The 13213-nt window shown below is 44.5% G+C and overlaps 2 protein-coding genes across 3 annotated transcripts in view; one reads left to right on the top strand and one right to left on the bottom strand.

Moving 5' to 3' along the window:
* Positions 1 to 4854, top strand: part of nkain4 (sodium/potassium transporting ATPase interacting 4) — a 37590-nt gene extending 32736 nt beyond the window's left edge. Inside the window, exons 6-7 of one of the 2 annotated variants that reach the window (XM_079274301.1) lie at positions 3334 to 3418; positions 4616 to 4854. In XM_079274301.1, the coding sequence (XP_079130427.1) occupies positions 3334 to 3418; positions 4616 to 4625 (95 nt within the window). In that variant the 3' untranslated portion in view covers positions 4626 to 4854. The remainder of the gene's footprint in view (positions 1 to 3333; positions 3419 to 4615) is intronic. The other variant, XM_079274302.1, reaches the window with a different exon arrangement.
* A 4147-nt stretch (positions 4855 to 9001) lies between these two features.
* birc7 (baculoviral IAP repeat containing 7) lies at positions 9002 to 12970 on the bottom strand (the record flags this gene model as incomplete). Its single annotated transcript, XM_079273859.1, has 7 exons — positions 9002 to 9201; positions 9356 to 9421; positions 10456 to 10665; positions 11284 to 11329; positions 11414 to 11495; positions 11601 to 11700; positions 12478 to 12970. 7 exons carry the CDS (start codon positions 12968 to 12970, stop codon positions 9002 to 9004), a joined length of 1197 nt encoding a protein of 398 aa, XP_079129985.1.
* Between the last annotated feature and the right edge of the window lie 243 nt (positions 12971 to 13213).

Raw genomic sequence — 13213 nt, 5'->3', positions numbered from 1 at the left:
GGCTAAAAAAAACGGCAGTCCACCAACAGATGGGCGACATCACAAAGACCACGTCCACTTCTTCTGTACAGTCTTTGGTCCAAGTATTGTGATGTTGGCTCACTGTCATAACATCCTGGGACACTTGAATGGAACTCTGATATTTTTTAATTATTCTGCAAAATATATTCACATTGAAGTAGTTGTTACTTGTAAATTCTGGAAATTAGCACTGCAACTACCAGTTCATTTCAACGTTAATAATCGATCATCAAAATATTTGCCCAACAATAAGCACAGTGGCGGAATGTTCTGTATTCGTCACGTGAAACATATTCCAGAGGTTCTCCTGGCCTGTGTTTGCCTGGAACCTTTCTCCTCTCTGCATGGATGATTAACTTTAAATACACTCTCATTCAAACACACCTGAAGTTTTCATATGCAGAATAACGGAGCATATGCCTTTAAAGTCAATGAGTAGCCTGCATTGCAGCGATGGCTGTTTAATGGTGTGTGAGGAGAGAGATGTAGTACTGCAGAGTGGATCAAACCATGAGGAGCGCCTTTAAATAGTGTGTGTGTGTGTGTGTGTGTGTGAGAGAGAGAGACAGAGAGAGAGAGAGAACAATTCTTGCCCTTTATCTCTGTCTTTAGCCTCTTTCACACCCTGAACCACAGACTGTATACAGGAAGTGATGTCACTCATTGGTTTGTGGACTCGAGGTTTGAAACCTCAAGTTTGACATTTTGGCCGTCGCCATCTTGGTTTCGTGCAGCCAGAAGAAGGTGGCGCTAAGTACAACTGAACGTACAATTAAATCTTTTTAGACGTCAAAAAATGGTTACAATTAACTTTCATCAAGTGAAAACACACTTTCAAAGGTTAAAATTTGAAGACGAAATCTACCAGACAACGCCGTGGTAGCGACCTGTCAATCACAAGGTAGCCCCGCCCTAAAGCATACTGCATGAACCTGCAGGTCTTCGTAAAGAAAAACAAACATCCGAGTCGCAAGAAGACGGGTCGTTTACGCGAAGACGCCAACGAAAATGTCCAACTGTGGAGAGATTTGTGAACTCCCGTCGCTAAGGGCCGACGCCGAAACGTCAGACGGATTCAAGGAATCGGCAAGAGAATCTGTTGCTTCTGAACAACTTACGCACCGGCTACTTGATCATGCTGTGATCAGCGTCATGTCCTGCCTCCTGCACGCTCTACTGAGACTCAGACACCCCGCTTAAAACAAACAAGCGTGTTTCCAGAAGGAGAAAACATTGTTCATGTGAGAAAACGTCTTGATCTTCCCCACACTCACAAACCCTGTTTTTCCCGACTGGTCTTTCCCCCTTTTTATCTGTGCCTGTTTTCATTTCACTGTCAGCTCGCCAGCCCACACACACACACACACACACACACACACACACACACACACACACATGAAGTGATTGTCAGCTTCTCTCCTGGTTCGGCTCAGGTCCTGATTTCCACTTGTACATTACTCCCTGCTTGTTTCGGGGCAGCACATGGATGCCTTCGCTGTTGACCTGCATACCTTTCATTTCTCGAGTGTGTCCACACGAAGGAAAATCCGCTCGCTCCTTCTGCTCGGAGGAAAATGAGCTCGCCCCCTTTCAGTACAACAGGATCACATGCGGCCATCAGCTGCCAATAAGTGTTTCCAAGGCCGCTGTCTACACTACAGAGATCTAATGCACCGTTTCATGTTGAATGTTTTCCATCATTCATGTTGGTGTTTTCTGATCTCATTTTTTAAAAGCGTGCCATCCACACAGAAATGCCAAAACATCAGAAAAGCAATGAACAGCCAATTTGAGTTTGCAGCGTTCCAGCATTTCGTCAAAGCAGGTTTTTACATTTATTTTCAAAGTTTTGTTTGCCGTTTACCACGGAGGCTTAGTAGACTCAGTAGAGTAATCCGGACGTCCCTCCCACCAGAAAACTCTAAGGACATAATCCACCATAATCTGCTGACGGAGCTAACAGTGTTTACCTGAGAGGGAACCGGAGGACCCCTCGCCGACGGTGCTGTCGGTCAGGCCGGCGTCGTCGGCTGTAGCCGCCGTGTGAGAGCGGTGCACAGTACAGACCGTGAGCTAGCTAGCGGGAGCGCTAACATGCACAAACATGCGCTAACATGCACACGCGGCTAACATGCACACGCGGCTACGTAGACAAAGCAAGGTGAAGAAGTGAGAGGCATACAACAGCGAGGCGGTAATTCTAGTTTTAAAGTCTGTTATCTGTGTTTTGTGGGTTTTTTTATGGACCAATACCTATATATCCTCGATAAGTAAAGGTTAAATTAATAACCATTAAAAAGCAAAGTGTTGCACCGACAGACTGACGGATGCACCGGCGTCCCCAAGAGCTGCCAGTGTGTCTAACAATGGCAACCGTCATTATCGTCTGACTGGTCCTCAGCACAACTCGTTGTGACAGGGAATGTGTCCCTGGTGGAAAAATGAAACAGAGAATCCCAGGAAACCAGGGCAGGGTCACAGGAAAGGGACGCCCCCCCCCCCCACCACCACCACCACCACCACCACCACCACCACCCCCTGTGGCGCTCTGCACTCATCCTGCCTACATATCAGCATTCAGCAGGTCCCCTCTGCGTCCTCTTATCAGGATGCAACTGATTTGGCCTGACAGTAGTTTCCATGTGTGTAACAGGTTTTTTTTCCCTCTTAAACTAGCATCCGCGACTTGTTTTGGTGCCTTTTATTTCTTTTCCACTGACTCAGGTTCACTTTTTCCCTTTTCCTCTCCCGTCACGATGTTCCCAGCTCTTGGACAGTGCTGGCCTCTTTCTCTAATCTCTTTGGCCCCCTGTCAGTCAGACCCCGCCCCCCCCTCTCTCTCTCTGCATCTGCACACAAATTACCCACAATCCCTGTTGTCTCCATCGTGTCCCCCTGTCTCTTTCTACACCGCTGGTGTGCTCATCTGCACTCCGCACTGCAACTCTTAAGTGAGAGAACAAACAGAACGGGTTGAGCGTTCGGTCCTCGTGACTGAAAGTCACCTCTGTTCCTGAGCGATAAAAAAAAGAAAAAGAAGAAGAATGCTTTGGCTATTTCAGCTTTCACCTGTTCCCGAGCTCTGCCTTTAGACACACGGTGTTTTTGTTGAAAAGTAAAAAAACGTACCTTTCAACATCCCTGCATTACATCTGTCCCCACTGCGTCTTTAGCTTCCATTTCCTTTCTCATTCAACTGTTTGTTTTTATCATTGTTTGTCTTTTTAATGTCAGCGTCTTGTTCTCTTGTCTGTCTTTTGATTTTCTCCATAATTTTCTCCATAATTCATGTGTTTAATCCTTTGTTTTCAGTCGATTTTATTGGTGGATTTGACCCATTCCCTCTCTACCATGTCAATGAGAAACCATCTCATCTCCTCTTAAAGCCCATGTACCTGTAAGTATGAACGTGTGTCACGCCAACATGTCTGTGTCCGTTTCCTTTTGTGGTCATCTGCACTCTGTCCTGTACCTATTAGTTACCGACATGTAATGAGGGGGTGATAAGTCAATGTGATCATTTATCAAAGAAATGGTATCATGATGACATCATATCCTGAGATATCGTGACACACAATTGTCGGCTTATTTGATAATAACAAGCAAATACTGACTCACATTCCTCAGAATCTGTTCATTTTGCACTGCAGTTCTTAATCATTACTATTATATATTATTATATTATTAGTCACGTTTCTACTACTATTACTGCTACTTTTACTGCTGTTGTTATCATAATTATTCTATTATTACTGGTGCTGCTATTGCTACTCTCTTTAAATGTATCATTTATATGACACGGATTGACGATGTTGTAATTTTAGTATGTTGTTCGTTCTCTACACATCTATTCTGTCCGTCCTGATAGAGGATCCTTCTCATGTTGCCCGTTAAAAGTTTTATTTTGGGAAGTTTTTACTTTTCCAACGCGAGAGTCCAGATGATGTTGCGATATTGGGCTCTGCAGATACTATTGAATTAAATCGAATTAAATGAGAAAATACCTTTTTATTTGTCAAGTATCACAATGTTTTGCCGTATCACCCAGCCCTAACATGTAATTGTTTCAATGATCCACTCACTCGCTTGTTCCAGAGCTTCCTTTAGTATTTTTAATCAGGATGCCGGCGGTCACAAAACAACAGTGACCAGAAACGTGACGGTTTCCAGCTCAGTATCTGGAGCCTTGAGTCATGTCTGGGGCGTGAACGTCTCTCTGGAACATGCTCCATCCTGTCGGAGGGCTGTAGGGAAAACGGAGGCCTCTCATGACACAGTTGTGTGTGCGTGTGTGTGTGTGTGTGTAGACTGATAGAAGTACATGGAGCAAAACACACACAAACCTGTCTAAAATTGGATGAATCAATTACGTTGTGCAGAGGAGTTGATAACAATAAGTCTGGGAAGTCATGTCGTAACTCTCTGCCAATATGAAATGAATATTTTATGAGCTTCTTGACAGTTTAATCAGCTCCGTCTCTAATGGGAGGGAGGACGTTTCTGTCTGCCCCCAAACCTACAGGGAGCTATAACCAGGATAGCTCCATCCTCTGACTCTCTTCTCTTTCTTTCCCCATCTCTCTGTTCTCTGCAGGTCTACGTAAATGACAGAAGCGTCCGGCGGCGGAGGCGACACGGCAACATTTTCCCACGAAGACAAGATGGCTGTTTTTGACACAAAACGTCCCCCCTCAGTTCACCGGAGGGACACGCCAGACATTCCTCCCCTTCTTGATTTCAGTACGCTGTTTACTGGTGTGCTGCCCATTGTTTTCCAGGGAGAGATGACGGGTTCCTGGAAAAGGGGGTGGCGGGGGGGGGGGGGGGAATTACAGTGCAACAACGCCTCATATTGTCTTTTTCTTTGAGTTCCCTGCTGAGGTTCCATTGCTGTGACCTGCCCATACTGGTCTCATACTCCCCAAGACTGTACAGAACATGTACAGCGTATAGACAAACGTGTGTGTGTGTGTGTGTGTGTGTGTGTGTGCGTGCGTGTGCGTGCGTGTAATCGGGGACGGCCCAGCGTTCCCACTCTTGCGGTGCCGTGTCTTAGAGGACTCGGTGATTTAGCGTGTTATTGCTGGTTTTGGCTCAGATCTCGGCCGGAGGGCTGAATTACAGTGGAGCCCGTGGAATGAGCTATTGTGCGCCGCCTGTTTACTTTAGGCCAGGATCTGTGTGCATACATACAGAAGCAAAGCAGGACGAGAGGCAGGGGGAGGTAGAGGGAGGTAGGGGGAGGTAGAGGGGAGGGAAGGGAACAAAACAAAGCACCAAACCTACAGGGGCATCCGTCAAAAAATAGAAAATGTAAATAATGAAACAACAGGGGGGATTTTGGCTTTAGAGTTTGAAATGTTGCCGAGTCAGAGGAGTTCAGACGGCATGAGTCTCACTCTTTTTATTTGGGGAGTCTTATTGCAGGTTCTGAAGTGTCAGGTGTTAGAAGACTTTGCTTTGTTGTTCCTCCTCTAACTGCTGACACGTCGGGTTACTTCATCATTACACGCTCAAGCAAAGGTTACGCGGCGTATTTTTAACTTCAAGTAAAAAACAAAAGCGACTGTTTTTCCCCGTTCACGTTGCATAAAGCGAGGACGTTGAGCTGCAGCGGGTTTCAGTGTGGAAGCAGCACGACCTCCAGCTGAGTCGCTGGTGATCGTCTCAGTCGTGATTGTTTTATAGCATGTTTTATTTTTTACAGGGTTTATATTGTTATAATGTGTATGACATGTTGAGGAAAGACAGAACGGGTGTCTTGAAGTGGCTGTGTATGAGCTGGTTAAACTGTGACTGGAAAGCTTCTACTGTGTCGTTTCTTACTCGGATTAGTTTGACACACGTTGGTCGTATCTATACTGATGATAAGTAGCACTTTTACTCTTTTCTTCATGTCAGATATTTCAACGTCAGATCCTCTGCTGCCTCACTGGTTGTGTGAATCACTACTGCTCTCTGGTGTTCAGAGGGCTCATGTAGCTACAAGTTGCTAAGCGACCGAGTTTCTGCTTCAGGGTAAAAAAAACAAACATCCACAATTTGTCTTAAACTTTTTTTGTCTGCTGCACAGTAAACATTTCAACAAGTACGTTTGAGAACACTTTCTCTGGTGTCTGTAATGCATTATAAACAAAGTTATAATGTGTTATAATCTGTTTATAGCACCATGCCATTATAGTTATAAGCACTCGTCATTTTCACAATGCTTTATAACAGTAATCATAACACATTTCAAAGCATTTATAATGACTCAAATATCATAACACATCATAATTATTAGTCACTCGCTTATAATTTCCATAGTTGTAATACATTATAATCTTTTTTATAATACATTGTAATCACTGTCAAAATGCATAATAATGCGATTATAATAAGTTACTTCAAGTGGTTATTGTTTGCGTTAAGTAAAGTGAGAAAATATCATTAAATATATGCAATAAAATGTATTTTGTTATTTTACTGAAATCAAACAATGACCACTTAAAATAACGTATTATAATCGCATTATAATCCATTATGACAGTAATTATAATGCATTTTAAAAAGACAATTATGGGAATTAAAATACACTATGATCTTTGAACAAAAACGGTGATTGAGTGATTCTGAAGTATTATGACACACGAACTTAAAAGTAATTATAAAAAGCTGTAAAATGTTGTTGTTATGATTATAAAACATGAGGAATGTTTGTTGTGTTTATAGCTATAAGTATACATTGTGATAAGCCGATTACAATGCATTCATAAGTATCTTTATAATTATGATCGACTGGGCTTCAAAGTAATAGTCATGTAGGATGAATCTGTGCTTTGCTCTTGTTTCAGTTCTTTTCTTTATCATTTGGGTCAAGTTAATTTTTTATCCATTTACATTTAAATCCAGAACGTTCTCCGTACGCTACTCGTCTGATTACAAGCTGAGTTTGAAATGTTCTGCCGAGATGGATTTTTTTTGGGAATCAAAAGAGTTGTGAAGAAAGAACTTCTTTCTGTTCTCAGTCCTTTTTATCGTCAGCAACTAAAAATATCCTGCTGTGTGTCAGATTCCTCCGTGGTGTCAGATGTTCTTCACTGCCGGATAGAAAGTCAGCGGACTGTTAAAATCATCAGACCGCTTCTGTCGGCTAATTTCACAATGATGAGAGCGACCCCTTCTCATTGGATTGGTCTCTTCTCTATCGGCAAGATGCAATAATTTTATGTCTTTTCTATGTTTTTTTATGATTTAAAGTCTACACACACCCCTGGTTCACTCTTAGAAATACGGGTTCCAAATGGGTTCTGCATAAAGGGTTGAGGTTCTACCCAGAATCATAAAGGAAGGGTTTGTCAAGGCTTCTTTGTGAGACTACGGGTTCCATTGAGAACCCTCTGTGGAAGGAAGCGTTCTTCAAGGATTGTTGAAAGCATGGGTGTTAAAAGAGAACGGCCACAATCGAGAACCACACCCCCAAAAACGATTGTGAACAATGAATGCTGTGAGTTGCACCACATGAACCCCGACCCTTCAGGGTTCTAGAAGAAACACGTGGTTTATAAAAGTGTTCTCAGTGGAACAACCTGGGTAGGTTCTAGATGAAACCCTTGGAAAAGAAAAAGGTTCTCGGTAGAACCTCCCGGGTGGGTTTAGATGAAACACTTGGAATAGAAAAGGGCTCTTGGTAGAACCCCCCTTGTTGGACTGAGATGAAACCCTTGGAATATTAAAAGGGTTCTCGGTAGAAACCCCCGGGTGGGTTAAAGATAATCTTGGAATAGAAAATGGTTCCCGGTAGAACCCCATGGGTTGTTGTTAGCATCCTCAGAAGGTAGAAATGTTCTGGATAGAACCTCCAGAGAGGGTTCTGGATGAAACCATTTCACCAAAGAAGGGTTCTCTGTAAAACCTCTCATAAGTGGGTTCTGGGTGTAACTTTTCACAGGTGGTTCTAGGTCGGGCTGGGCCATGTCAATAGAATATTGATATTGTGATGTAAGAATAGATATCTTGGATTTTGGATATTGTGATGTTGCAGAAGTGTTTGTGGGTTTTAAAGGCTGCATTAGAATGATGCAGGTTTCTGAGACCAGACTGTTCTAGATGTTCTATTGATTGCCTTTAGTCACTTAGTCATAATATCCACATGACTGAAGATTATCACATATCTCATTGTGTAAATATTTTGTAAAAGCACCAATGGTCAACTCTACAATATCGTCGCAATATCGACACCAGATTTTAGTCTGAAATATTGTGATATTAGATTTTCTCTGTGTCGCCCAGCCCCAGTTCTAGGTATAACCCTTCGACGTTGGGTTCTAGGTAGAACCCCTTTGATTGACAAGCCGAAGAACCCTTTATGGTTCTAGTTAGCAGCCTTTATTTCTAAGAGTGGAGGCTCACAGGTGTGTGGGTTAGTAGAAACACAGAGCACCTCACATTGTAACATAATCAGTATTAGTAGTAAATGCTACTATGTAAACCAGTCTTCCTCTTAGTGCACTACAGCCTCTTCCTTACCCCCCCCCCCCCCCCCCCCCGGTGACTGGATTTAGTGTTTGTGTGCTAGTTTCCACTGAAAAACATTCCACCTGTTTGTAGATCATTCTTTTTCTTTGTATAGAAAGTGGAAAAGGTCTTTTTCCCCCCGTACCTCTCTCTTCTATTTTGTGCCCTGTGTTGCCTCAATGTGACCTGATTGTGTGTAATCATATTTATCCAGAACTGTGCTTTGTGTTCATGTAAATAGCTGTCTGTCAATAAAAGAATGTGCTCTTTTAAGGATATTGTGTGACATTCAGTAGACGTGTTTGTGCGCGTAAAGAAAAAACACACATCGAACAGCTTCAAATGTTCACCATAGAAAACGATCTGCCAGCTGTAACGAGCACGCAGCAATTACTCTTTATTTAGTCTTGTTATCAGTACAAGCTCGAATGAGAGAGCAGAGGAAAGAAACTCGTGCAAAGCGACACCTGTCCTCACTGCCGCCTCAGGACATGAAAGCACGAACGCTGCCTCTGATGACGGCTCTGCAGATGGGGCAGTGGCGCAGGCTGGCGGCGCAATCGCCACACACCACCAGGTGACCGCAGGGGATGAAGACGATGGACACCGGCTTGTCCATGCACACTTTGCAGGTCCTCTCCTCCTGCAGCTGCCGCAGCAGCTCCTCGGGGCTCGGGTCCTTCGCTGTCGGAGAAAACCGCAGACGGGACAAAGTCATTTTGAGTTTCAAGAGTGTTGAGTCTGCGGGATAGAGCGATCGCACGTCAGCAACTCAATGGTGCTATTGATTGTAAATCATTTTTCCCCCCTGCAAAGTGCATAGTTGTTGACCTCTGACCTTTCTCTCTGATGGGTGTTTGTGTCCTCACATTCGCAGTGCTGGAGCCCTCCCTCGTGTCTGCCTCTGTAGGACACACAAGACAGTCAAATATGTTGTTATATACTCACTAAAGCATTGATATTTGGGTTATTAGCATGTGCTCATGTTATTTTCTCATTTCAAATTGTCAAAAAACAATTAATTGGCAGATAATTCTTTAAGAGGTTAGCATGGAAAATGACAGTATTCAGCATGCTGATCATTAATACCTCTAGTTGGTATTAAATACTTAATACAAACTCTTATTGTACTCTTATTACAAACTGGAGACCTGTATTTAAAACGAATCGTCAGCAAAATGTACTTAAAGGTGGCCGGTCGGGATGTAGAAGGGGGTGCGTGGCCTAAAAGGTTTGGGAACCGCTGCTTTAGAGTAACACAATTTAAAGTACTTTTAACTGCTAACAACTCATCGACATGTGAAACATGACGAAGATCCCCGACCAAACAGTTTATAACCTCATACACAACGGTTCGTATGTCTAACAACAAATATTACTCCTCATTTTTTGTGCGTTTCAAAATATTCAGACAGGAAATAACTTAGTTCGGTTTAGGCAACAACATGACTTCTTTGGGTTGAGTAAAATATTGTAGTTTGGGTTAAAATAACTACGGAGGTGACGTTACTGAAGTACAGCATAAATAAATCAACGCTGACTTCTCGCTTCACGCGGGACACAAACAGCTGGTCTTACACTTCCTGGTTGGTGATTACCTGGATGACATACAAATGTATTTTGTGGGATGTATATATGAATTACAGCTCACACATTGTTTTGTAGGTATAGCTACTGATGCTGTGTGAAAACAGCCTGGAGCCCAAAAAATGTGTTTAATCTTTAACAATGTAATGTTTCTCATGAGATTATCATCTGTTTTTTGTCACATTTTGATCTGAAAAGCAACCATCGCTGATAAATGTAGTAAAAAAGTAAAAAGAAAAACACATCATATTCCTGTGAGTTGTAGTGGAGTAGAAGTATAGAAACAAAAAGGAAATACTTCAGTAAAAGTACCACAATGAATGTACGTAAGTACAGTACTGGAGGCCTTACCTCTGCTCTGTGACCCCCTCTGTCTGTCCTGCTGCTCCGCCTGCAGCACGTCGGAGACCAGGTCCGACACAGAGGTGTAGTGCTGACCCGTCAGAAGGTACTTGGTCTGGACCAGACTCTCCACCAGGCCGGCCTCGAAGCCCATCTGCAGCACCGTCTGCACCACGGGAGAAAGCATGGCCGACGACGCTCCCAGACCCCCGACCACATCTGGGAGATGAGAGGGGAGGAAGAGGGGAGGAAGAGGGGAGGAAGAAGTGAGGAGGACGAGACCAGCGACCAAAACAACTACGCATCCACGAGATGTTACATTAACTGTGAGGAATACATGTGTTCAGCTGAACTTTGATGTGTCAGTGTATTCTGCTGAAATGGATTATAATTGTAAGTCCTTCATTGTATGGAATAATTGCCCTGCAACCGTGTGCAACAAATGGTTTCCATAGCACCGCCTAATTACTGCAATCCTCCAGCAAACATGAGCTCAGCTAATTGAACATGCACTGATTTAGATTTTCAGCCGCCTCCCGGAGGAACAGTACCGGACCTGCTTTTCTTCCAGAGAGTCGAATTTGAGATTGTAGGTGTTCTCACCACGTCGATCTGAGAATACGTGAATGAACTGGTTGCAGCTTTTCTTTGCCTCCATTTGCACGAACTGCAGTGACACGCCCAACGTTTGCTCCACCTTCTCCCCTGTTGTGTGAACAAGCTGGAGAGGATGTTGACACTTCGTGCACGGAGATCATCTCTGGCATCAAATCCAGGTCTACTTGGTAACAACGCTTTCTTATTCCCTGCCTTGTTTCTACTGTTTATGTGACTTACCATTCCTGGATCCAATGTCTCTGCCTGTGGAGGTCTGTGATCCGCCCTGAAAAACAAACTGTCATTTATCAATCATCACGCATCAATGTGTGATCCTAGCGGCTGCTGCTAGAGGAGTGAGCGTTCTCACCACAGTGTCCCCCAGATGGAAGTGAGAGTCCTGTGTGTTGCTGATGTAATCCTGCCCTCTCTCCTGGATCAAAAACTCACACCTGAGAAACACAAAGACTCCGTCTTACAAATCTTCTAAAGCGTGAATGCTGAACACAAAAAACACACAAACTTTTTGCACGTGTTGGAACAAGTCCTCCTCTTACCGCGGAAACCACTTGGCGTGCTCCTGCCAGGGGTCGTCTCCCGGCTCCCAGTTCCTCAGACCTCCATCGCAGTGGAAGCATTTGACGTTGTCGCCGTGACCTGTCAGGATGAGCAGGACCATTGTTATGCTTACACACTTTTTTTCGATGATTATTTCTGCTATTATTGGTGCTTCTACTCTCATAGTTCTCTCATGTTGATGATATTCTGTTCATTCTGTAAACATGACATTTGTTGCACTTCTGTCCGTCCTGGGAGAGGCATCCTTCTGTTGTTGGTTTCCCTGAAGTTTCTTCTTTTTGTTTCATGTTAAAGGTTTTTGTTTTTTCCTTTTCTGATGCGATGTTGTACATTTTACAGATTGTGAAAGCCCTCTCAGGCAAATTTGTGATTTGTTATATTGAGCAATGCGAGTCTTTTTACAGAAACTCAGTTGTAACATCTCGTTACTGTCCCTCTGTCCTAAATAAAAGAAGAAAATAAAATAAACCACTTCATAGGTCAAACTGTAAAAGGAATCAATATCGTGCACAAACTAAAAACCTGTGACAATGACACTAAAGCTGAATCAACCTCCTCTCTGACACAAAACTCCATTTAAATATTGTATTATCACATTATGTTGCACTTGTTTTTTTGACTCCGTGTATTGAAGCGGTTGAACTCTACTTCTCTAGCAGCCCCAGCGTTGTCCAGGCTGTTCTGTCCACAACACCATGACTCAGCAGGACAATTGTCCCATTAACTCTCTCACAAAGAGAGGTCGCTCCAGCAGTGACCGGGGTCAGTGCTGAACAACTGACAGAAATGTTATTATCACTCGAACGTTGCTATATTAAGGTATTAAAGAAGGAGGGTGTATGAGACAATGAGCACCTGTGTAGAAAAATCCTGCTCGTGCGAGAATATCTGGCTGGACCGAGGCCTCGGTGGGCCAGTTGTGGAACGTGGTGAGCCGGGAGTCCTCCGCCTCCATCTCCGGGTAGACCGCTTGCCCGGCGGTCCCCTGGTCATCCATAGTCATCCTCTGGAGCTGACTCAACAGCTGGCCGTCCACGGAGTCGGAGGATCCGACTTGGAGCGGGATGTTCCCCACGGCTCGGCCCAGTGTGAAGCCGCAAGTGGGGAAATGCCTCTCGTGCTCCACGGCGGGGCTGTCCCCGCGCATCCAGCATCTTAAAACCCCCCCGCAGCAGAAGCACTGGACCTTATCCCCGGGGCCCAGGAAGAAGAAGCCCGCCTTGGCCAGCGCTCCACATGTGACCGGCGCATCTGCTGACCAGCTCTCAAAAGTTCGAAGTCTCTCCCCTTCCCCTCGCATCCGGGGCTCCTCGAGGACGTGCGGCGCGGTTCCCCTGTCATCCGTCATTCTGTGGCGCGCAGCTTCGTCTCGTCCTGTGCCGGTCGTCCCGTTTGCGGTCCATAGTGGAGCGCGCACTGAAGGTGAGTGCAGCACACCAGCTGAAATAATCTGATCAGCTGCGGGGGGCCTGCGCTCCGGCAGACGGCTTTCCAGAAAGGCCACCGAATGCCAGAACGTTATGCGCTCATTGATCCTTGAATGGATGAAAAGCCTGAACGTCGCTCCGCCTCTTCGGACAAAACACGTGAA

The sequence above is a fragment of the Melanostigma gelatinosum genome (assembly GCF_949748355.1).
Source record: "Melanostigma gelatinosum genome assembly, chromosome: 8".
NCBI lineage: Eukaryota > Metazoa > Chordata > Actinopteri > Perciformes > Zoarcidae > Melanostigma > Melanostigma gelatinosum.
Note: the sequence above shows the minus strand (reverse complement) of the source record. Positions and strands in the feature narration are given on the sequence as shown.